The sequence below is a fragment of the Melanotaenia boesemani genome, chromosome 19 (assembly GCF_017639745.1).
Source record: "Melanotaenia boesemani isolate fMelBoe1 chromosome 19, fMelBoe1.pri, whole genome shotgun sequence".
Classification (NCBI taxonomy): Eukaryota; Metazoa; Chordata; class Actinopteri; order Atheriniformes; family Melanotaeniidae; genus Melanotaenia; species Melanotaenia boesemani.
In genome coordinates this window covers 29,408,912-29,433,408 of record NC_055700.1, presented here as the reverse complement: position 1 = coordinate 29,433,408, position 24,497 = coordinate 29,408,912, and the positions used below count along the sequence as shown (strand labels likewise).

The window sequence follows — 24,497 nt, the reverse complement described above, 5'->3', positions numbered from 1 at the left end:
TGCACTGCATCCTCCTCCTCCTCTCCTCCTCCTCCTTCTCCTCTCCCTCCTTCTCTAATCCCTCCCTCACCTCATTCCCTCCTCTCCTCCTCCCCCTCCTTTTACCCCCCCATCCTCCTCCTCCTCTCTCTCCTCCTCCCCCTCCTTTTACCCCCCCCATCCTCCTCCTCCTCTCTCTCCTCCTCTCTCTCCTCCTCCCCCTCCTTTTACTCCCCCCCCTCCTCCTCCTCCTCCTCTCTCTCCTCCTCCCCCTCCTTTTACCCCCCTTTATCCTCCTCCTCCTCTCTCTCCTCCTCCCCCTCCTTTTACCCCCCCATCCTCCTCCTCCTCTCTCTCCTCCTCCCCCTCCTTTTACTCCCCCCCCATCCTCCTCCTCCTCCTCTCTCTCCTCCTCCCCCTCCTTTTACCCCCCTTTATCCTCCTCCTCCTCTCTCTCCTCCTCCCCCTCCTTTTACTCCCCCCCCATCCTCCTCCTCCTCTCTCTCCTCCTCCCCCTCCTTTTACCCCCCCCATCCTCCTCCTCCTCTCTCTCCTCCTCCCCCTCCTTTTACCCCCCTTTATCCTCCTCCTCCTCTCTCTCCGGTTGTTGTGAATCATGATGGCTGTCAGTGATGTGATCAGCCGATCGGCTTTTCTCGCTTGTTGGGTTTATGGATCAGCTGAGAAGATGGAAACTAGTGGTTCATGGTTCACATCAGCACATATTTACCCCAAAGTATTGTTTTTGGACGTGCTAGCAATATTAAACTAAATCTATCAGTCTCATGTCAATCAGATCCAGGTCGCTGTCACGTGAAGCTGAAGAATGTTGATAACAGCCTATTTCCATTAGATATTGTTCACCTTTATTTAATAAAACTTTTTAGTATTAACAAGGATTTAGTGAACAGCTGTAAACTCTACTAGTCAGCAGACAGCCATGCACACATCTATGAAGACTGATCAGGTTCAGATTTCTAGTGAGAGTGAAACAGCAAAGGAAGCAAGGAGACGTCTCCTCTAGATCATTGCTGCTGTGCAGATGTTGGAGACTCAGGTCTGATCATTTAGAGAAATTATAAACTGTGTCTGAGATACAAATCAGAGCAGGACCTTCTCTAACACAGAAGCTGGCTGGTGGTAGAAAGGATTTATACTTCAGCTATGCAGGGGCGGATCTAGAGAAATTTTGAAGGGGGGCCAGACAGGAGCACTGATCAGGAAAAGGGGGGCACAAAGAAGACCCTTTTTAGGTCTAGATTTTATCAAATAGTGACCTGATTATTACAACTAAAGTAATCATCTAATGTAAAAAAGTGAAGAAATCAAGATCAATTTTATTTTCTACATTAATATCAACTGTTAAACTTTAGTCGTCACATCTGGTGGTTTCATGACAGAGATCAACACCGTGGAGACGGTTGGTGAGATGATGCTGGATGAATTCTGCATTATGATATGAGAACAACACCAAGTACATTAAAACAAGTATATATGTGTGGATGTATGTATATATATATATATATATATATATATATATATATATATATATATATATATGTATATGCAACAGATGTGATTATTACAGTAATCTGATTACTCCCAATTATCTGACTTTGATGGGATGTAAATGGACTCACCCAGTGATGAGAGCTTCTTGTTTGACTTCTTTACTGGATACCTTGTCTCAGCGTTAACAGTCACTTACCTGGATGATCATGATGTAGACTGGGTTTATTTCTTACTGTTCTCTCTGGATGGGTTTTGACTTCTGTGTTGATGTGTGATGGTCATGTCACTCTTCTGAAGCTGTACAGCCATCTGTTAAAGCTAGATTTAGGCTATGTCCACATGGCACCGAACCCGGTTCAGGTGTGAAAACGGTGGTGAAAACTAGGATAAAGGCTTCAACATCCCCACGACACCGCTGTAGTACATACTACACGCTGTGGGGGCGCTAAAGAGTAACACACCAAAGCTAGAGCAAAACAATGCATGCACAGATAAAGGTTAACTGCGTGTTGCAGGAAGTTCACATCAGAAGCAGAGAAGAGAAGATGGCTGAGAATTCACTGTGAAGCAAAAGAGAAACATTTCTTTGGACTAATAAAGAAAATGAGCTTCTTCAAAAAATGTTTGACTATTAAGCATAAAAAACTCGAGGAAGGGTGGACTAGGAATCAGCGCGTGTTCATCACATTGACGTCATATCCTCGAGTTGTGCAGCTTCGTACAGTACGGCAGACGGTAGAGGACTCAAACCGATCCACATTGGTACCCGGCTTCAGACATGGTCGGTTTCATGGAGGCTAATCCCTGCTTCATGGGGATGAAAGGGTGGTTTGCCAAAATACTTTAGCGGTTTTACTGCAATCCGGCATCGTGGGGACGGCCCGTTAGTGTCTGCAGGAGGTGTGTGTGTCATTTCCTCTTCCAGTTAGTGGACTAACTTGATGATCATCCCTGCAGGAGCTGATGGTTTTGTTGTCATCTTTCCTGTTTGTGGTTTTGGACACGTACACCAAAGTTTTCATGATTTCAGGATTTTCTTCTCATCCACCGTAAGAGTCCATGTACTGACAATTCTTTGGAGGCAGATCATTTTCTCATGTCTCATCTCTGGGTTAAGCTTCAGACCAGTGCTTCCCAACCTGGCAGTGCCAGAGAAGATGGCACTGATTCTGGATCCTGTTCACATCTGGCTTCTTCTCTGCATGATGGAGCTTTAACCTGCATTTGTGGGTTTCAGGGTGAACTGTGTTCACAGACAGTGGTTTCTGGAAGTCTTCCTGAGTCCATGCAGTGGTTTCCAGTAGAGAATCATGTCTGCTTTTAATGCAGCAGATCACCAGCATCCAGCCTTGTCCCATGCACACAGAGATTCCTCCTGATTCTCTGAATCTTCTGATGATATTCTACACTGTAGATGGAGGATCTTCAAAGTCTGAGGAACATTTTTCTGAAATTGTTCCACAGTTTTAGATCCAGTGTGTCTCAGATTGGTGAAGCTCTGTCCATCTTTCAATCTGAGAGACTCTGCCTCTCTGAAATGCTCCTTTTATACCAGTCATGTTATTGACCTGTTGCCAGGTAACCTGGTTAGTTGTCCAATGCTCCTCCAGGTGTTTCTGGTTTGTACCAGGTACTTTTCCAGCTTTTTGTTGCTCTTCTTCATACTTTGTAAAATGTACATTATATGTAATTTTCTTTCTTTCTTTTTGTTTTTAATGTAATTTATTAAATTTGAGAGAATTCTTCTCCACTTGTGATGCTTTGAGGAGTGGAGGCTGTATGCTGAGGATGCTGATGGTTAAAGCCCAGGACTCATTCTTCCATAATGAATATGAGGTACCTGAACAGTAATGATCAGTCCTGAGTTCTTAGGGTGTGCAGTACCTCTGCAGCGTAACTGATTCATATCATTATATGAACATATCATTGTTCTCCAGTGGAATCCAGCTTGAAACCACAATAATGCCTTCTCCATTTCTTCTCTCCGCTTGGCAGCATTTAATCCTGGCATGTCTATTTCTGTGTTACTGTTGGAGACCCCGCCTTCTTTGAGCAGTCGCTGCTCTTCCAGTGGAAGTTGCTGGTTTGGGAGTTACCAAGATGAGTGAAGGATTAGGAAAGCCCAGCTCTATTTCTGAGTGTGAGGCCTTACATGGCTGCAGGCTGTCAGGGGTGATATAGTCAGGACAATTGTTGTGCGGACATTCTCATTAGGACGCCTGTCTGTCATAGACAACTGTCTTTTTATAGTCTCTGAAGCTCCAGCAGTCTTTACATATGACTCACCAACTAACAAAGGTCGAAAATAAAAACAGCTTTTCTTTTTATGAGCCAGGATAACTCAGCACAGTGTTTGTTAGATTATTTCTGAGTTTAAAGCAAAAAGTTATCTGATCATCTGACATAGTGAAAATCATTAAATTCTGCACTTCTTATGTAAATCATTCTGAAAGATTTGTGTTTTTTTTTTTTGTTTGTTTCTCATTGTAAATTAAGTTAAAGAGAGTTTGTGTTTGTTGGTTGTTGATGATGTGAGGATGAATGAGGACAGTCACATGACGTGAGGATGATGAATGAGGACGGTCAGATGACGGTCAGATGATGAATGAGGACGGTAAGATGACGTGAGGATGATGAATGAGGGCGGTCAGATGATGTGAGGATGATGAATGAGGACGGTCAGATGACCTGAGAATGATGAATGAGGACGGTCAGATGACGTGAGGATCATGAATGAGGACGGTCAGATGACGTGAGGATGATGAATGAGGACGGTCAGATGATGTGAGGATGATGAATGAGGACGGTCAGATGACCTGAGGATGATGAATGAGGACGGTCAGATGACCTGAGAATGATGAATGAGGACGGTCAGATGATGATGAATGAGGACGGTCAGATGACCTGAGGATGATGAATGAGGACGGTCAGATGACCTGAGGATGATGAATGAGGACGGTCAGATGACCTGAGAATGATGAATGAGGACGGTCAGATGACGTGAGGATGATGAATCAGGACGGTCAGATGACGTGAGGATCATGAATGAGGACGGTCAGATGACGTGAGGACGATGAATGAGGACGGTCAGATGATCTGAGGATGATGAATGAGGGTGGTCAGATGATCTGAGGATGATGAATCAGGACGGTCAGATGACGTGAGGATCATGAATGAGGACGGTCAGATGACGTGAGGATGATGAATGAGGACGGTCAGATGATGTGAGGATGATGAATGAGGACGGTCAGATGACCTGAGGATGATGAATGAGGACGGTCAGATGACGTGAGGATCATGAATCAGGACGGTCAGATGACGTGAGGATCATGAATGAGGACGGTCAGATGACGTGAGGATGATGAATGAGGACGGTCAGGTGATCTGAGGATGATGAATGAGGATGGTCAGATGATCTGAGGATGATGAATCAGGATGGTCAGATGACGTGAGGATCATGAATGAGGACGGTCAGATGACGTGAGGATGATGAATGAGGACGGCCAGATGATCTGAGGATGATGAATGAGGACGGTCAGATGACGTGAGGATCATGAATGAGGACGGTCAGATGACGTGAGAATCATGAATGAGGATGGTCAGATGACCTGAGGATGATGAATGAGGACGGTCAGATGACGTGAGGATGATGAATGAGGACGGTCAGATGACGTGAGGATTATGAATGAGGACGGTCAGATGATCTGAGGATGATGAATGAGGACGGTCAGATGATGTGAGGATGATGAATGAGGACGGTCAGATGATGTGAGGATGATGAATGAGGACGGTCAGATGATCTGAGGATGATGAATGAGGACGGTCAGATGACGTGAGGATCATGAATGAGGACGGTCAGATGACGTGAGGATCATGAATGAGGATGGTCAGATGACCTGAGGATGATGAATGAGGACGGTCAGATGACGTGAGGATGATGAATCAGGACGGTCAGATGACGTGAGGATCATGAATGAGGATGGTCAGATGACGTGAGCATGATGAATGAGGACAGTCAGATGATCTGAGGATGCTGAATCAGGACGGTCAGATGGATGTCAGCTGCTTTATCTTTATGGTCTGTGATTCCTTTTCCGTCTTCTGGCTGTCCGTCAGGGTTTCTATGATTGTTATTTACAGCAGTTTCATGTTTCACTGAGACAGCCTGTCCTCTCCTCTTCTTTCACACTCCTGATTTACTACCCTCTGATGACTGAACTGGATTTATTTGTTCAGTGTGTATCACATTTCATCCAACAGTTGTAAAATCCTGGAGAGCCAGCAGTACCAGAACCAGACTGCCCAGTAGGTTTATGGTGGGGATCTTGAGAGCCTCCAGAGGATGGAGCAGGGTACCACACAGGTCCTCCTGATTCTTGAGGAAAACAAGATAATGATAAGGACTGGGGCGCGTCCATCCTCCAAATAACACTAACAGATCTTTGTGCATCACTAGAGTTGCTCCAGCTTTAGGGGATGGATAGGAACCTGATGCTAAAGGGCGGATCCACGATTTCAGAGACATAAACACTAGACATGCCTGCTGCTGTTAGCTGGAGGACATCAGTGTCATAGGCTGTCAGTTATTCTTTATTTATCCCCAAAGTGAAATTATTCTATTTTAATTAATAAAAAGAATTAAGAGGTCTCTTTCTTGGTACAGACAGAAAACATTTTAGCTGTTGATCAGCATGTTGTAGTTTGACACTCCAACCCAGAGTATTTAAATTGAGGCTGCATTCACACCAGCCTTTTTGATTCAAATTCAAGTCTGTTTGATTGGAAAGCCTGCTTCGTTTGGGGTTTTGTGAATGTGCAAGTTTACTCTGGTTCAGATCAATTAAGTAGACTCAGTCCGCCTACAAACACAGGTCTCGGTCTGCTTTAAGTGGACCAAATACAGGAAGCACACTATAAAACAAAGTGCATTGTGGGTTCAGCATATGGCGTTGTGGGTGAACACAACCAAGCAAGTAGGTAACTGGTTGTTGACCTACTGAGACCGGTGTTTTAGTTTGGCTTGCATCTTAGATTTCCTTAATTAATATGGACTTAGGAGGAACCAATAAACAAAATTTTACTATACACATTATACATTTCTCATTATATTTGGTATAGATGGAATTATTAACAGAAAAGTGCTCTTCTGACACCACCGTGTGTAAAACAGGTTGCAGCTACAGAAAATTTAGTATTAAGGTGCCAAAAACCAACAACGTGATGTCCATGTTTGTGGATGCAGGAAAAGAGAACATTTAGAGAAAGTTGTTGTTAGATTGTTCAGTATTTTCATGTAAATAAAAAAACTTAAAGAACATCTGTCACTTATAATCTCACTTATTTCCCCCCAAAAAGTGTTGCTATTGGAACTTCCGATTGGCTCATAACTTCAGGAGTCTATCAGCCACACAGGCTGATGATCAGAAGAGTTAATTTACAGCAGACCTGAAGAAGCCTCTGTCTGAACAATTTTTTGTTTCCTCACTGTGTTGTGTAGAACAGGGGTTCTTAACTTTTTTTTTACATGGGGCCCAAATTTTCCAGTACAAACTGCTCTGAGGCCCATTCAGATAATAACACTGTATTAGTTTTATTGATCTCATGCTTGTTTTAATTTGTATTCAATAATTAAACCAAATCCATTCACAGTTCAGCAAATATATATTTAAAACATATGAAACGATACAATAAGATCATCACAAAATGTGAAACTATAAATTTACACTTATAACAAGATGCCCAATAGGCTGATAACTAATGGAACAAAATCAGGCTCCTACAAGAACACATTTTTAAGCTTAAGTCAGGTTTATCAACACAAAATATGAAACTTTACTGCAGGAAAAAAGAAAAAAAGAAAAAGGAAGGGAACTGTAGAAAAAGATGGAAAAAAATTGAAATCTTCGGGGATAAATAAAAAATAATAGAAGATTCAGATTAAATAAACTTTTAAAAAAATGTATAGTTTATTTTTATGTTGAAATACAAAACATTTCAATAAACTATTTATTTGATAAACTTTTCTCAGGATGTTGTAAAGAGTTGCCAAACATGACAGATATTTTCAGCACCTGTAGCTCATTTTCTTTGTTTATTAAAAATTCAAGTGGTTTTCCTACGAGTGTTGGATGTTTGGATTCCAGGTTCCAGATGCTGTGGCTTCAGCGCTTCAGAGATAGATAACGTTAATTACACACACCTCTCAGCTCTGCTTTGTTACCCCCGTTTACAAAACCGTACTTAATGAAATGGATTGATGTGTAATATTTTTGCCTTTTAGGGGTTTGAGACATTTTTGTCTTCATTTTTTAATTTGAAATACTTTTTCATAACTTTCACTAGAGGTTAGCGGCTAACTGAGTGTCTTTTTCTTATTGGAACTAACACATTACCACAACCAGAAGCTGTATTGCAACTGAGCTTCTTCTGGATAACAGTAATATCTCTTACGTGGTCCAGTTTTGCACCTGTGGCCTTTACAGCCCACAGGTGCAAAACTGGAAGGTTTTTTTTGCAGCCCTTAAGGTGGCACTCAAGACCCACGTAAAAGGCCTATGGTTGAGAATCACTGGTTTAGGCTAAATACACACAAAGATTATCGGGTTGGTATTGTCCCAGTTTTGCCCCTTCCTGACCAAGGACGGCAAACACCTGATTATCTTATGTCTTATAAGATTTTCCTATAAAAGTATCATTTGGTTTGAGGTGTGTTACTAGCTATTTAGTCCCGACAATCGGCTCTGAAACAGGTGGTCCACAATCTGCAGTTTTAAACATGTTCAATATTTTCGACCAAAAATCTTGCTGTGCATGGAAAGCCGACGACTCCTGAGTTGTGACTTTGTGGATGGTGACGTGGAACTGAACATAGCCAATCAGAGAGCGAGCTGGCTGGGGAGCAAGGAAGGATAGAAAGTCCGTGTTCACGCATCTCTAGTCTAGATTCTATTTTTCAGTTCTGGCTTTTTCTGCTAACAATAGTTGCAAGACCACCATCATTCCTGTCCTGTTCCATGTTGGGTGTTGTGTTTTCCAGTTGTTGCCATGGTTCTTCTTCTTTGTTTTTGTTAAATCACATTTGATCACAGGAAATTTCCAGCTCAGAGGACTAGACTGTAGATCAGTTGTGGGACAGAATCGTTGTGTTGCTCTATGATGAGATTGTCGGAGCCACCACACACAGTCTGATCAACACTGTTAAATGCCTGAATTGTTATCTTTTTTTTTTTTTTTTTTTTTTTTTACCCTGTCCTGTCCAGCGTCCTAACATACAGAACGGTGGTCTGTGTGCCATATTTTGCTTGACAGATTTGCTCTACCAAGGGAGACATGTTATATACATGGCTGCCCTTGATATTTTTATTATTTTTATTGTAATCTTGTTTTCTTTAGTCTTATATGTCAGTGCCGAACCTGACAGGGAGATAGAGGAAGAGAGAGAGAAAAAAAAAAAGGGAGAAAAGGACAGGATTAAAATGTGGAAATAACAGTTGTCTATGCTGCCCAGAACATATCACAAAAAAAACAACAACATAAACTACCACAGTACTACATGATACCAAAAGAAAGATAGAATGATGATGATATAAAAAATTACAATAGTCATCAAACGTACCTGCAGATGAACGTACCAACACACAAACATCAGCTACATCTAGTGAGAAGAGGATGGAGAGACGAGCACGTTTGTGAGCATGCACGTGTTAATATGCATGTGTGGCCATGCAACAAGGAGGAAATGTGTACCCGCAAGGGGGCCGCAATCACGCCGCACCCCGAAGCATCAGCGGGGGACGGGGGGAGCCCGTGGCCCCAAAGGCCAAGCAGATCCACAGAGTACCAAGCCCGGGACAGCCAAAGCAGACAGAGCAGCGGCCCACCCGGACCAGAGCAGAGGGGCCCCCAGACTGGAACCCCCGGCGCGACGGGGCAGGGGCACCGGGCAGCCCAGGGCGATGGCGAGCAGGCCCAGCGGGCGCCACGCCAACCCAACACCAAGGCTAGGCACCCCAGGAACAAGAACATGTCCGCAGGTCCCCCCCCCCTCCCTCCCAAAAAAAAAAAAAAAAAAAAAACCCTCTTTACCCCCCCCCCCCACCAGGGGCAGCCCAGGGAGTCTAGGGCCTGGTGAGCCCCAGACCCGACCCTCTCCACATACACACACCCACACAACCACATACATTCTCCCTGGGGTCTCACCAGCCCCCCGAATGCGGCACCGAGGGCAGCCCCCAGGGCAGATGGCGCCCAGTAGCACCCCGCACAGGACTCCAGGCAGGGACCGAACCTCCACCCCCCGCAGCCCCGAGTGCATCCCGGGACACGAGGGCGTAGGAAGACCCCGGCCCCCCTGCCCCCCAGCCTGAGTTGTGTGTGCATGAGTATGGGCTATTTATAATGCAATTAAAAACTGGAAGGAGCCATGAGATGGTGATGGGTCCCACTGCTGCCAGGCAGCAGGACCCCCTCAGGACTCCCTCAGTGTGTGTGAGTGTGTGTTATGTGTGTAGTGCAGTACTGTTAAATGTGGTAGTGTCTAACATGTAAAAAAAATCGGGGGGAGAGAGGTCACAAAGGGAGGGGATGGAGGAAGGGCCACCTCGGTGGCTCCTGTCTGAATTTTTATCTTTACGTGTGAGGTCTCGACCAGATAAGAATCTCATCAGATTAAAAAGATCCTTGTGTGTACCAGGCCTTAGGTGATATGAAGAACTGTCCATCATGTTCAAGCTTGTGCAGCATTCTTCTCTGAACAATCAGCCCTAGATCAGTCCCCAGAACCAAAACCAGATCAGTCCCCAGAACAAAAGCCAGATCAGTCCCCAGAGCAGATCCAGAACCAGATCAGTGCTTAGAACAGAACCAGATCAGTCAAATAACAGTTAATATAATGATTGACTCAAAAATGGTGTCAATCATGCTATGTTTGTTTCCGACAGTGGATTCTGATACAGGATTTTACTTCTATGTTGGTGTTTGGAGCTAAAGTCGTTATATTCAGTGTTGTCCAGATAAGACAGAAACCCCCTGAAGAGGCTGATAGAGAAAAAAACTCAGAACAATACTACATGCAACCACTTTACTGCTTCCTAGAGGAGTCGAACCTTTAGATGACTAACTTTATGGTTGGCTGATCAAACCATTTGACACATGAGGGGAACATAAAATAACACAAACTTTAATTCATAAAAGAACTTAAACAATTTAGACTAACTCACTAGAGAAACAAATCTAATTATAATTCTACATAAATAACTTTAAACACAAAAATAGAAAACCTAAACCCCTTTCCCACTATTTTCTTGTGGAATGGAAGAGTCCAGTTAGGCTGCAGCCTTCATCAAAGAGATCACATAGCTGGGACTCTTCCTTAGCGGCTATTAGGTGTCCCTCAACAGCAGCAACTTCAGCTGGCAAACTCAAAGAAAATACATATTAATCTGAAGTAAACCAAATTAAGGTGACAAGAATGAGTCAACTGAAAGCGTTAACTACTTAGGTGCAAGCCTTTAAATGAAAATGTGAAACTGTCACGTATCAGCAAACTGGACCACAATAAAAGTTAGAACTGAGGATTGGGTGAATAAGATTTATTATAGAGATGAGAATATTTCCTGGGGTGGAGAATGTGGATACTCAGTCCGCTTGCCTGTGAGGGTAGGAGAACCAAGGTGAGAACCAGAATGATCAGGAGGAATGTGCGAGATATAGTGATCACGTACCAGCAGTGGAGATGGAAGCCAACAGAACCGAGAGGTCTGCGATTGGAAATTCCACCGGGGGCTGTTGGAACCGCTGAACTAGAAAACAAATAATTTGGACTGACGGTAAAATAGGGCTGCGTTTTCCCCTGAGGTTAAAGCCTTCAGAAGGGTCCAAACAAATCCTCCAGTTTAATCCAGAAAGGGGAGTAACAAGTTCCGTAATCCAAATCCAATCCTTAAAGACAGTCCACAGGTCAGAGTTCCAGAAAGATCCAAACAACAGAGTTACCAGACTGGGGCAGGCAGAGTCAGGAAATCCAGGTCAAAACGGGTCGGAGATCAGGAACAGGTTGGCAGGCAGAATATCAGGGCTGGAAACGTGCAAGGATAAACCAAGACGTTCTGGCAGGGAGAAGTTGTCACACAGGTGTGTGACGCACCGCGCAGGTGAAGTGTGTTAGTAATCAGAGCCGATACTCAGAGCTGGAGGGAAAATGCCTTCAGTGACGGCTGGGAAATCTCAACCCCAGCCAAACACCGTGATAGAAAATATTAAACAAATGGTAAGTATGATAAAGCACGTATCTATTTAATAAACAGAAATAAGATCATCACTGGAGGGTTTAGAGTAGAGTTCAGAAAGCCAGCTCAGCTGTTGGACCTTTGGGGCCTCAATTTGTGCGTAGCAAAGCAAACTACAGGTGGCGTCTGCGGTGCACTCCAACTTTCAGATTTATAAAAGCCTGCGCATGCACGTCCTACACCTGTTTCCATTTGTAAATCAGAATCAACTCTGAAGCGGGCGCACATGAGGGAACGCTTTGCCACACCGACATGGTGGCTATAAATGGTCAGGTGGACGCCTGTCAATATTATCATCACATTGTTGCCATGATGGCTCAGGAGGGAAAATGAGGGAAGAAGTGGAATTTTTCTGTGGTGTGAGTGGTGTGGTGTGAGACAAAGATCCTGTTGTTGGTGAAAAACAGTGCTGGATCTCAATAAATCACCAAAGCTTGTCTTTTATCCATCCATCCATTTTCTTCCGCTTATCCGGAGTCGGGTCGTGGGGGCAGCTGCCTAAGCAGGGAAACCCAGACCTCCCTCTCCCCGGCCACATTCACCAGCTCATCCGGAGGGATCCTGAGGCGTTCCCAGGCCAGCCGAGAGATGTAGAAGTCCAGCGTGTCCTAGGTCTTCCCCAGGGTCTCTTTCTGGTGGGACGTGTCCGGAACAACTCACCAGGGAGGCGTCCAGGAGGCATCATAACCAGATGCCCGGGCCACCTCATCTGGCTCCTTCCGATGTGGAGGAGCAGCGGCTCTACTCTGAGCCCCTCCCGGATCACCGAGCTTCTCACCCTATCTCTAAGGGAGAGCCCGGCCACCCTGCGGAGAAAACTCATTTCAGCTGCTTGTATTCGCGATCTCGTTCTTTCGGTCACTACCCACAGCTCGTGACCATAGGTGAGGGTAGGAACGTAGATCGACCGGTAAATCGAGAGCTTTGCCTTTTGGCTCAGCTTCCTCTTCACCACGACAGACCGATGCAGAGTCTGCATCACTGCAGACGCCGCACCGATCCGCCTGTCGATCTCCCGCTCCATCCTTCCCTCACTCGTGAACAAGACCCTGAGATACGTAAACTCCTCCACTTGGAGCAGGACCCTATCGCAGACCCGGAGAGAGCACTCCACCCTTTTCCGGCTGAGGACCATGGTCTCGGACTTGGAGGTGCTGATTCTCATCCCATCTGTTTCACACTCGGCTGCGAATTGCTCCAGTGAGAGCTGAAGATCACAGCCTGATGAACCCAACAGAACCACATCATTCGCAAAGAGCAGAGACCCAATCCTGAGGTCACTGAACCGGTTCCCCTGGACACCTTGGCTGCGTCTAGAAATTCTGTCCATAAAAGTTATGAACAGAATCTATGACAGAGGACAGCCTTGGCGGAGTCCAACCTGCACTGTAAACGATTCTGATTTACTCCCGGCAATGCGGACCAAGCTCTGACACCGGTTGTAAAAGGACTGGACAGCTCATACAAGCGAGTCCGGCACTCCATACTCCCAGAGTACCCCCCACAGGAGTCCCCGGGAAACACGGTCGAATGCCTTCTCCAAATCCACAAAACACATGTAGATTGGTTGGGCAAACTCCCATGCCCCCTCAAAGACCCTGAAGAAGGTGTAGAGCTGGTCCACTGTTTCACGACCGGGACGAAAACCACACTGCTCCTCCTCAATCCGAGGTTCGACTATCCGATGGACCCTCCTCTCAAGCACCCCTGAATAGACCTTACCGGGGAGGTTGAGGAGTGTGATCCCCCTGTAGTTGGAGCACACCCTCCGGTCCCCCATTTTGAAGAGGGGGACCACCACCCCAGTCTGCCAGTCCAGGGGAACTGTCTCTGTTGTCCACGCGATGCTGCAGAGGCGTGTCAACCAAGACAGCCCTAAAGCATCCAGAGCCTTAAGGAACTCTGGGCGGACCTCATACACCCCTGGGGCTTTGCCACCGAGGAGTTTTTTAACCACCTCAGCGACCTCAGCCCCAGAGATAGGAGAGCCAACACCAGCTACCCCAGACTCTGCTTCCTCATCAGAAGACGCGTTGGTGGGATTGAGAAGGTCTTCGAAGTATTCCCTCCACCACCTCACAACGTCCCGAGTTGAGGTCAGCAGCCTGCCATCCCCACTGTACACCGTGTTGACAGAGCACCGCTTTCCCCTCCTGAGCCGCTGGATGGTGGACCAGAATCTCCTCGAAGCCGTCCGGAAATCATTCTCCGTGGCCTCTCTAAACTCCTCCCATGCCCAAGCTTTTGCCTTAGCGACGGCCGAAGCTGCGCTCCACTTAGCTCGCCGATACCCATCAGTTGCCTCTGGAGTCCCACAGGCCAAAAAGGCCTAATAGGACTCCTTCTTCAGCTTGACGGCATCCCTTATTACCGCCACGACAGGCACCGACGACCTTATGGCCACAGCTGCGGCTGGCCACCTCGACAGTAGAGGCACGGAACACAGTCCATTCAGACTCAATGTGCCAAGTGCACATGTGGACACTCTGATGTATGAACAAGGTATTGGTTATGGACAATCCATGACAAGCAAAGAAGTTCAACAACAAAGCACCACTCGGATTTAGATTAGGGAGTCGTTCCTCCCAATCACACCCCTCCAGGTCTCGCTGTCATTGCCCACGTGAGCATTGAAGTCCCCCAGCAGAACGAGGGAGTCCCCAGAAGGAGTGCTCGCCCCCCCCCCCCCCCCAAGGACTCCAAAAAGGGTGGGTACTCTGAACTGCTATTTGGTGCATAAGCACAAACAACAGTCAGGACCCGTCCCCCCACCTGAAGGCGGAGGTAGGCTACCCTTTCATTCACCCGGGGTAAACCCCAACGTACAGGCGCCAAGTCGGGGGGCAATGAGCTTGACCACACCTGCTCGGCGCCTCTCACCGGGAGCAACTCCAAAATGGAAGAGGGTCCAGCCCCTCTCGAGGACAATGGTTCCAGAGCCCAAGCCGTGCGTCGAGGTGAGTCTAACTATATCTAGACGGAACCGCTCAACCTCGCGCACCAGCTCAGGCTCCTTCCCTGCCAGAGAGGTGACATTCCACGTCCCTAGAGCTAGCTTTTGCAGCTGAGGATCAGACCGCCAGGGTCCCCGCCTCTGGCAGCCGCCCAGCTCACAATGCACCCGACCCCTATGGCCCCTCCTGCAGGTGGTGAGCCCATGGGAGGAGAGGCTCATGTCTCCCTTTCGGGCTGAGCCCTACAGGGCCCCATGGGCAAAGGCCCGGCCACCAGGCGCTCGCCTCCGTGCCCCACCTCCAGGCCTGGCTCCAGAGGGGGGCCCCGGTGACCCACGTCCGGGCAAGGGAAACCTTGGTCCTTGTTTTTTCATCATCATAAGGGTGATCTGAGCCGCGCTTCGCCTGGTCCCTCCCCTAGACACCTGTTTGCCATGGGTGACCCTACCAGGGGCATGCGCCCCCGACAACATAGCCACTAGGATCGTCAGGACGCACAAACTCCTCCACCACGATAAGGTGGCGGCTCAGGGAGGAGAGCTTGTCTTTTACTGAATGGTAAATGTTGGCAGCAGACTCTCCACCTCGTCATTTCCTCTATTTTATTCTGGACCGGTGGTGTCGCAGTTTCTCGTTTTCCCAGATTCTGTGTGCACACCATGGTCAGACTCGTGTGGAAATCGAAACATTCTCCCACCAAGTTTGGTTTTCATAAATCCCAAAAGTTGACTGTTTTTGGCATACGCTGGTTTTTGTACCTACGCCAGCTTTACAAATGAGGCCACTGATGAGGATGTTTTGATGGGGATGTGGAGGGATTATATTTATCCCTGTTGGCCTGGGAACATCTGGGGAAACATCAGGAGGAGCTAAAGAGCATCAAAAGAAAGAGGAATGTCTTGAAACTATCACCTCCTCCAACCCGACCACAGATTAGCACAGGAAAATGGATGGACACCATGGTTTATTCATTTCCATCATGCTCCCCCACCTCTCCTCCTGGCTGTTGTATCTGCACGGCGGCTTCTTGTGGCTCTGCTGCTCAGAGGAACTCGTCTTCTCAGTGAGACTGATTTATTATCAGGACATTTTCTGCCTCTGAAACTTTATACATTTCACAAACTTTTCCATTTTACTCATCAGATCTGTTGGTTTGAGCAATCAGGGAAGCTCAAACCAACAGATCTTCCCTATTTGTTTATTTGTCAGGGACGACGTACAAAAGCATTACACACAGAGTAATGATGCTCTGTACCAGATTAAAGCGTTCTAGCTAATTTCCATCTTTAGTCCCTGCAGCAGGCAGAAAGAAAATTACAAATCTAACACACAAAAACTTTTAAAAGTCACTTAAAAGCATAAATAAACTTAATGGAAAGACAGTGCTGACAGGCTTGATTTCTAAAAATCCATTTCTTTGTCTCTTTTGAGAAGTCAATAAAATTTCCACTCGTATTCGGTTCAGTGGGGTTCAGTTTATTCCATTGTGTCATGGCTTTGTATGAAAAAGCTGATTGTCCAAAAACATTGCCAGGTAGATGAGGACCTTGTTGCTCTGGCTGTTTGTTCAGAGGTCAGACACAAAAATTACTTAAAAGATGGGGGTGCATGAATCATTTAAACCAAGCATGTTACCAAAACTTAAAATCTTATGTTTAGCAAGTAAACAGCAGTGGTGAAATTGCAGTGTTTTCTTATCCAGTATCTTAATGGATTGTTTCAAGTTCGAGTTTATTTGCATCCAATTTGCAGATACAATAACGACAGCGGGACAAAATCTTTGCATTCATAAAGTGAATTTCTGGTACATCCTAAATGAGCAAGACTGTATTTCAGAGTGTAGCTCATTTGTTTTATGTGCTTTTAAAAAGCAGAATGTTGGATCTAATATAATGCCCAGATACTTGAATTCTATTACATTTTTTAGATTTGCTCCATTAGCTGTTATGTAAGGATGGTGTGAAAGAAATTTTGCTGCACATGGTAATCACTCATATATACTCATATAATAATCACACGTATATTCAGTTTTCTTTATTCATTGATTATTGTGTACTCATTTATTACATTACATTTTCATATTGTGTGTTTTTATTTTCCAGAATATTGAAGTTACTGTTTTTCTGCAGGTTTATTGTGCATGCTTGTGTGAGGTCAGACTGACCACTCTCTTCCAGACCTTGGATATGGGAAAGGTTAAGACTGGTTTTCGAAAACGCACACCTGCTAGATAGCAATAGTTGTTTTTGGTCCTTGGGTGCGTGAATCTGCTCTGAGAATTGAAGGAGAGTGGCCCCATTCAGTCTTCTTTCTCTGACTTCATCAGCTTTGGGACTGAGCTTCAGCTGGGAGCTAAATAAAACTGTTTTTCTCTGATGAATCAGGACAGTCCTCTCCTGACTCTTCGTGGGTCAGAAGACTGCTCTCAACTTGCAAGTAATTCTGTATTCAATAATTCTACTGTAATAAACTTCATATACTTTTACTCATGCCAGACTCTTGGTAATTTTTCTACAACAATAGTCCACATGTTTTTGTTTGTTTGTAAAATATAAAGTAGTTGTTTTCCCCACATTTAAGGTGAGGCATGACTGATTACGGCCATTTTGCCTTTTTCTTAATTGCAGCTGAAAGTCTGTCAGTCACTTGTTTGGCATCCTTGCCCTGCGTATAAATAACCATGTCATCAGCATATTGCAACATTGCAAACACTATATTATATATTATAAAGCATTGAATAATTGATTGTTTCAAAGGATTTACGTAAATCTTACGCCTTTCCACCTTATCAAGAGTCTGTTATTCCAATAAAATGACAACATGCTGATTCAGTTGAATAATTCTTCCTAAAGCCAAATTGCATAGGATGCAAAAGTTATATAGATACTGTATCATATCTTATCTTATCTTATCTTATCTTATTTTATCTTATCTTATTTCCTGTCTTGCCATGAGCACATAAACATGAAGGAGTATAGGAATCTTACCTAAAAGTGAGTCAGAGATTAAAATGTTCAGAAATAAGATAAATATGAAAACTGAGGAGAACCATTAGGTATTCAGAGACGTGTGCAGGACTAATGACAAGAATTTAATATTTAACAAAATGAAATTGTCAAACATCATTAGAGGCCTTTAGCAATGATGACTGAGTCTCTGGTAAAATGACATATAACAGAAAGCAAGACGCTGTTGTCAGGCGCAAACCTCCAGTGTCCAAAACTGTTATTTTTCAAAAAAAGTAATAAAACTGTTTGGTTTTGTAATAATGTCATCAAAACTAGTATTGTGTTTTACACCATATATCTTTGGTTAAATATTTTGTAGTTAATTGACTTTGTAGTTTTTGTTTGTTTGATTTGTGCAGTTTTGGCTCTAACCTCGGCTAGGTAATGATGGGAGATCCTTTCCATTCAGAAGACTGGCTTCTTTTGCTTGAGAAATTTTATGCTAAAGTGAAAACTTTACCTTAAACCTTTTGACTCTTTCCATGTTTTGTAGCTGGAGGAGGAGCTGCTGGGCCTGCAGAAGAAGCTTAAAGGAGTGGAAGATGAGCTGGACAAATACTCAGAGTCCCTGAAGGATGCCCAGGAGAAGCTGGAGCAGGCGGAGAAGAAGGCCACAGATGTAAGTAAAATGTAAATCTACATCAAAAGATGTTGATGTTCCTGCTCCAACTGTGGAGAAAAGAGTCTGAGATTTCTAACTTACTGCAACAGACGGTAGATGTTGCTGCTGCACCAGCATCTTCTTATAGTCTGACCATCCTTTCATGTCATTGTGGAAGGAAGTTTAACAAATAAAGACAGGAATAAATAAGTTAAAAATTATATAAATGGATTAAAAAAAATAAAAATATTAAATAAATAAATGTTATACAAACTGTGGAATTTGCTGTTCCAGCAGGCTGAATGCTATCATCATCATCATCATCATCATCATCATCATTATTATTATTATTTTACTTTATTTATTTAAATTTTATTTCTATTTCATTTATTTATTCGTTATTTTGCTGTTATATATTGTTATTATGTAAAAATGAAGAGAATAGGATGACAATAATTTGCAGTCTCTACAAGGAAACGACAGGAACAGCACGGCAGCACACACACACACACACACACACACACACACACACACACACACACACACACACACACACACACACACACACACACACACATCTGTGTGCAGCGCAGGTCGCTCCTCCCTCGTTGCCACGGAAACGCAGAGACACTGGTGAGTCGCTCGGAGCTGAATATCCAGAACATGGCGACTTTTAACTCCATAGACTCGGTGAGGAGGAAAATCCAGACTCTGCAGCAGGCGGCGTTTGAGGCCGAGGACCGAGCCGAAGTCCTGCAGACCGAGGCGGACCTGGAGAGGCAGGCCAGAGAGAGGGTAACACAACCAGGACTGGAGAGTCCGCATATGAAGGAAACTGTGAGGAGGTTGTAGGGGTCAGGTCGTCTTGGCTACAACTCCGTTTATTAAACGTTTATCAATAAAAATAAATAAATGAATCAATTCTGTTTGTTCCAGTTCAACTGTCCTTTGTAAAGCCGCTCCACTTCCGGTCCGTCACCATGGCAACCGGCTCCGGGATTACACCGTCCCCTGATGGGCTATCATAATTTTAGAAAATAAATTAAATGATCTAAATGTGTTCCTGCTGAAAGATTTGACACTAACAATCAGTTATTTGGAATTTCAGCCTTTTGGCTGGACAACGTCTTGTTGTGAGGCTGCAGAAAACAGCATTTCTTTCTTTTCACCTATAAAGCTGTGTGTTAGGTCTCACAGTTGTTTCATTCTTTATTCTCCTGGGAGAATTGTTTGTTCCACTTTAGGTTCATAAATCAGAAGAAGATGAACTCCAGAGATCCTGTTGGTGTCAAAAACACAAACTACCTGAAAGAGATTGCAACGATGCTGTGGAATGAGTCAGAAGAGGAGAGGATGGTGTAGACAGAGTTCACGGCAGCGGTTTGACTTGTTTTCTATGAAAAAGTTGAATTATTTAAACTTGTAATGAGTACAGAGGTGATGTGGAGGGTTATGATCCATACAACTGTGTGAAAAAGAGCTTTTATAATGATTGACATGCACGCTCTTGTACACCAGTAAGTAATATATATAGATAGATAGATAGATAGATAGATAGATAGATAGATAGATAGATAGATAGATAGATAGATAGATAGATAGATAGATAGATAGATAAAAAATAAATTAATTTAATAAATATTTAAACAAACACATAAGAAAAATAATTTAAATGAAAAACAAATTATTATTTCCTAAGGTCTTTTATATATTTCTATATCTGGACATTCTTTGGATCAAACCACTGACTTTCCAAACACGTTATACCTGGACCTCCGTCACTGCATAATTTGATGTGTGTGTGTGTGTGTGTGTGTGTGTGTGTGTGTGTGTGTGTGTGTGTCGTTAGGCTGAAGCTGAGGTGGCATCTCTGAACAGGCGCATCCAGCTGGTGGAGGAGGAGTTGGACCGGGCTCAGGAGAGGCTAGCCACCGCTCTGCAGAAGCTGGAGGAAGCTGAGAAAGCTGCAGATGAAAGCGAAAGGTGGAGCTGCTGTTGATGGCCGTACCTCTCCGTCCTCCAGAAATGAAACCAACTATCTTCTCCTTTGTTCTCATCTGTCTTCATTTTGTGTACAGTCAGAGTTCTGTCTCAGTTTGAGGCTCCTGATGTGATGCAGGTGTGTATTGTGTCCTTGTTTCTGTCATGCAGAGGAATGAAGGTCATAGAGAACAGAGCAACCAAAGATGAGGAGAAAATGGAGATCCAGGAGATGCAGCTGAAGGAGGCAAAACATATCGCTGAGGAGGCCGACCGCAAATATGAGGAGGTGGGGGTTCCTTCTTGGTCCTGGGTTAACATGTTCATGCAGTGATTCGATGTTTTAGTGTTAAGTTTTTTACATGAATCCTGAGCTGCAGAAGCTGTCACAACCAGCTGGTTTTCTGCTGAAGTCAAACTTAAATGAGAACCCATCATGTCTGCTTTAACCCTTTAAAGGCCGCGCTAAGAAAAAAGCAAGAGAAAAATATTTCCTTGCATTTTTTTACTGCTGTGGGACCATGATAACAAGAAAGAAGGATTTTAACAAGTGGTTGAGATAGTAGTTGATAATACAGTAAAAAACTTGTAGCAATGACAATGAAGGTAAAGCAGGACCTTAAAGGGTTAAAACTCAGGTTCAGCCAGATGTGAGGGAAGTTTGGCGAAGCCTGCCTGGTTTCTTATCTATAACCATTTTTTTTTAAAGACATTCATTTCTCACTTTTTGTCAAATTAATCCTGAGTAGAGAGATTTATTAAGAGTTCATTATTTCTACTAATTCCGGTTCTGCACAGTTTAACTCCTGAATGCCTGACGTGTCATCCAGTTTCTGACACCTAGCTCATCACTTTATGGTAAAAACTTTGCTCCAAACCTGGTTGTAAATAATCTGATATGTGTCTTCTGCCCCCTGGTGGATACATTTTACACTTAAAGACCAGGGGTGTCCAGCTCCGGTCCTCGAGGGCCGCAGTCCTGCAGGTTTTAGATGTTTCCTGATCCAACCCGCCTGATTCAAATTAAATCTCTCTCCTCAACAGCTTGTTGTTAAGTTCTGCACAAACATGTTGACCCATCAATCTGATTCAGGTGCTGCAGCAAGAAACATCCAAAACCTGCAGGACAGCAACCCTCAACGGCCAAGTCTGGACGCCCCTGTGAGAAAGGGTCAAAAAAAACACTTTACATGTTGTAACAATGGGCAGATTTTCTTCCCATGCTTTCTTGGATCAGGTGTTGAGGAGGTTAAAGTGCAGACTGGTGCTCTGTAAGAGGACGAATCCAGCTCAGACCAGTGTCTGAATGTCTGCAGGTTGCTCGTAAACTGGTGATTCTGGAGGGCGATCTGGAGCGCTCAGAGGAGCGAGCTGAGGTGGCCGAGGCGTAAGTCAGAACCACTCGTCCACTGTTTATCTGACATTCAGGAGCAGTGTGTGTGTGTGGGAGGGGTTACAGGGATCTTTTGCTGTGGTTTTCAGCAGAGTGGCATTTGTAGAAATTAAAAATCACTGAGTCAGACTCAAATAGTCCATCTACTCTTGTTTCTTCCTTTGAAACAAACTAAAAAAAACACATAATTTGTTTGTCTGGGAAATGAATCATCTGTTTTCTGATTTGTGCTCAGAACTACAACGAGAGAAAACAGCTAACAAAACAGCTTAACCCGTTCCATGAACGCAGGTCAACATGACCCAGAAGGTCTCCCTGCTCGTCTACGCCGTGTTGACTCCACAACTCGTCGGGTCATTATGATAAATCCATCAGTCCCGTTTAAACAGTCACTGACTTCCACAGCACACAAAGAAAATGAAAACTTGATTCAAGTGTGGAGAATGTTTTTTGGCTTCTGTTTCCATAGATACCGAGCAAAGTGGACCTCCATCTATGGACGCAGCAGCTGAGTCGATGGTTTAACTCCCAGATATTGCATTAGAGAAGCTCCAGAGTCAGGTAGTTGGCTCAGTTTTAACCTGCTGATCACCATGGTAACTGAACGATTAACCATGGAGAGATGGTCAGAAAGGATGATGTTATTGTATTAAAAATGAAGGAAATCCAGAAAATTCATCAATAAATATAAATTTGTGTGTTCAGACTCAGCTCACCACAGTGATTAATTAATGATTTAATAAATAAATTTAATAAATGTGACGATCAGAGAAAACGTCTGGGTCATGTGACTTCTCCCAGGACAAAAAAAAAAAACAGCTAAATCAAATCTATAGATGCTCACTATCCATTTTCTGCTTCTGAGCACACATCAGAAAACAGAAAACGCTTCATCATCTGATTTTTCCCTTTTGGTTTAGGAAAACAAAACAAGTAGTGTTTCTGTTCTTTCCTTCTTCAGGTTTTGTTTTAAAGATAAACAAAACAAGTACCTTAAAGTTCACAGACCCCCAAAAGTCCTCCTCCAGGTGTCTACAGTAGCCAGAAAGAGACAAACTGAACTCTGCTGTTTGCAGTTCACACTTGTGCCACTAGATGTCACTAACCACACACACACACTCCTCCTTTATGTCATTTTGACTCTAATTTCATTATGACCTCCATGCAACTCTAACATTAACTCTTTTTTATTCTGCCAATTGTAGCTTCATTTATTTAACTTTTAACATAAATGTAGATTCTTAGATTGTAGAATCTGATTCATTTTAGCAATGAAACATCTTAAATCAGGGATGTCAAACTTTTTTTTAATTTAGGGGCCACATATGATGCAGTGTGATCATTAGTGGGCCAGAGCAGAAAAATAACTAGATTAAACAACAAATTACAAAATTTCCTAAATTTTCTCTTTGTTTTAGTAAAAATGTACAAGCACATTATCCAAATGTTTACATTTAATGAACTTTCTTTTTAGAAAACTTTTTATTAAAATATTAGTTCATTAAAATATTAGTTACATAGATTATTGAAGTTATTTTTATTAGAATAGCTTAGTTAATTTCTTCTATGTTATTTTACTTTTTTATTTTTTTACTGAAATTCATCCTGCGGTCCAGCTTGGACCCTCTAGTGCAGGCATGTCAAACTGGTCCAGCAAAGGGCCGTGTGGCTGCAGGTTTTTGTTCCAGCCAGCCAAGAGCACACAGTTTGACCAATCAGCTGTCTGAAGACTGAGATCAGTTGATTGAATCAGTCAAATCTGGTGTGCTGCTGCTTGGTTGGAACAAAAACCTGCAGCCACACGGCCCTTTGCTGGACCAGTTTGACATATGTGCTCTAGTGGGCCACTTTTGACCCCCGGGCCACATGTTTGACCCCCCTGACTTAAGTGATAATTGAATATCTGTGTTTCAGTATTTTCTGTGAGCATCCTGTAATGTTACAGTCTAATCACACTGAATGCACGAATCACGTGGACCTGGGTGTTTTCTCTTGTGTTTTTATGGACCATCAATGCATGAATGCACCACTTGCTTGGGACTTGTGCTGTTTATGGCCCCCTCACCCCCCTCTCGAACACCACCACCATCCTGGCCTAACCCTGCAGGCGGGTGATGGAGCTGGAGGAGGAGCTCAGACTAATGGACCAGAATTTGAAGTCAATGATGTGTGGAGAGGAAGAGGTACTTCAAGCCTGAACTTACAAACGATAACCTGCAGCTTTTCAACTTCTGCCTGTTTTTCTGTTTAACCTGCACGTCTTCTTTTTATATCGTCTTCCACACGGCACATCCATTCGGTCTGGTGATGTTCTTATCTACATTTATTCTGTTATATTTCACTCATGAAAAGATGAGAACCAATAATAAATCAGTTAAAGGACATGTCATGTAAATCCCCATTCACTAATATGCTGTTAAACTACAGAAGTGTAACAAGGGGGGATTTAAACTGCTCACAATCACAGATCAATACATCAGAAGGTATTCTGATGTCCTCAGCTGTCCCATCTTTCTTACATGTAAAATCATGACTCCTAATGAACAAAGAACCCAGAGTTTTGTCCTATTTAACATTTGTTGATTTTTTTTTGTAAATTCAGGGTTTTTACAGAAATATATCCATATCTGTGAAGTCTGTTTTTAAGAACTTGTGTTCAGTGGTTGCTTGGCTTGTTGTTCAGACCAAACACAAACTAGGCAGAAAACAAAGATGATTTGTTCCTTTTTTCAAGGAATTGAATGAAACACAGAAAGAAACTAAAGTGAATTATGTCTGTAATCC

At 43.8% G+C, this 24,497-nt stretch overlaps 1 protein-coding gene across 4 annotated transcripts in view; it reads left to right on the top strand.

Annotated features, from left to right (window-relative positions):
• The window catches only part of tpm2 (tropomyosin 2 (beta)), a 40,453-nt gene that overhangs the window by 3,143 nt on the left and 12,813 nt on the right, over positions 1 to 24,497 (top strand). For 2 of the 4 annotated variants that reach the window (XM_041969588.1, XM_041969589.1), the window contains exons 2-6: positions 18,233 to 18,358; positions 20,190 to 20,323; positions 20,492 to 20,609; positions 21,637 to 21,707; positions 23,821 to 23,896. In XM_041969588.1, coding sequence (XP_041825522.1) covers positions 18,233 to 18,358; positions 20,190 to 20,323; positions 20,492 to 20,609; positions 21,637 to 21,707; positions 23,821 to 23,896 — 525 coding nt within the window. The remainder of the gene's footprint in view (positions 1 to 18,232; positions 18,359 to 20,189; positions 20,324 to 20,491; positions 20,610 to 21,636; positions 21,708 to 23,820; positions 23,897 to 24,497) is intronic. The other 2 variants (XM_041969587.1, XM_041969586.1) reach the window with 1 other exon arrangement.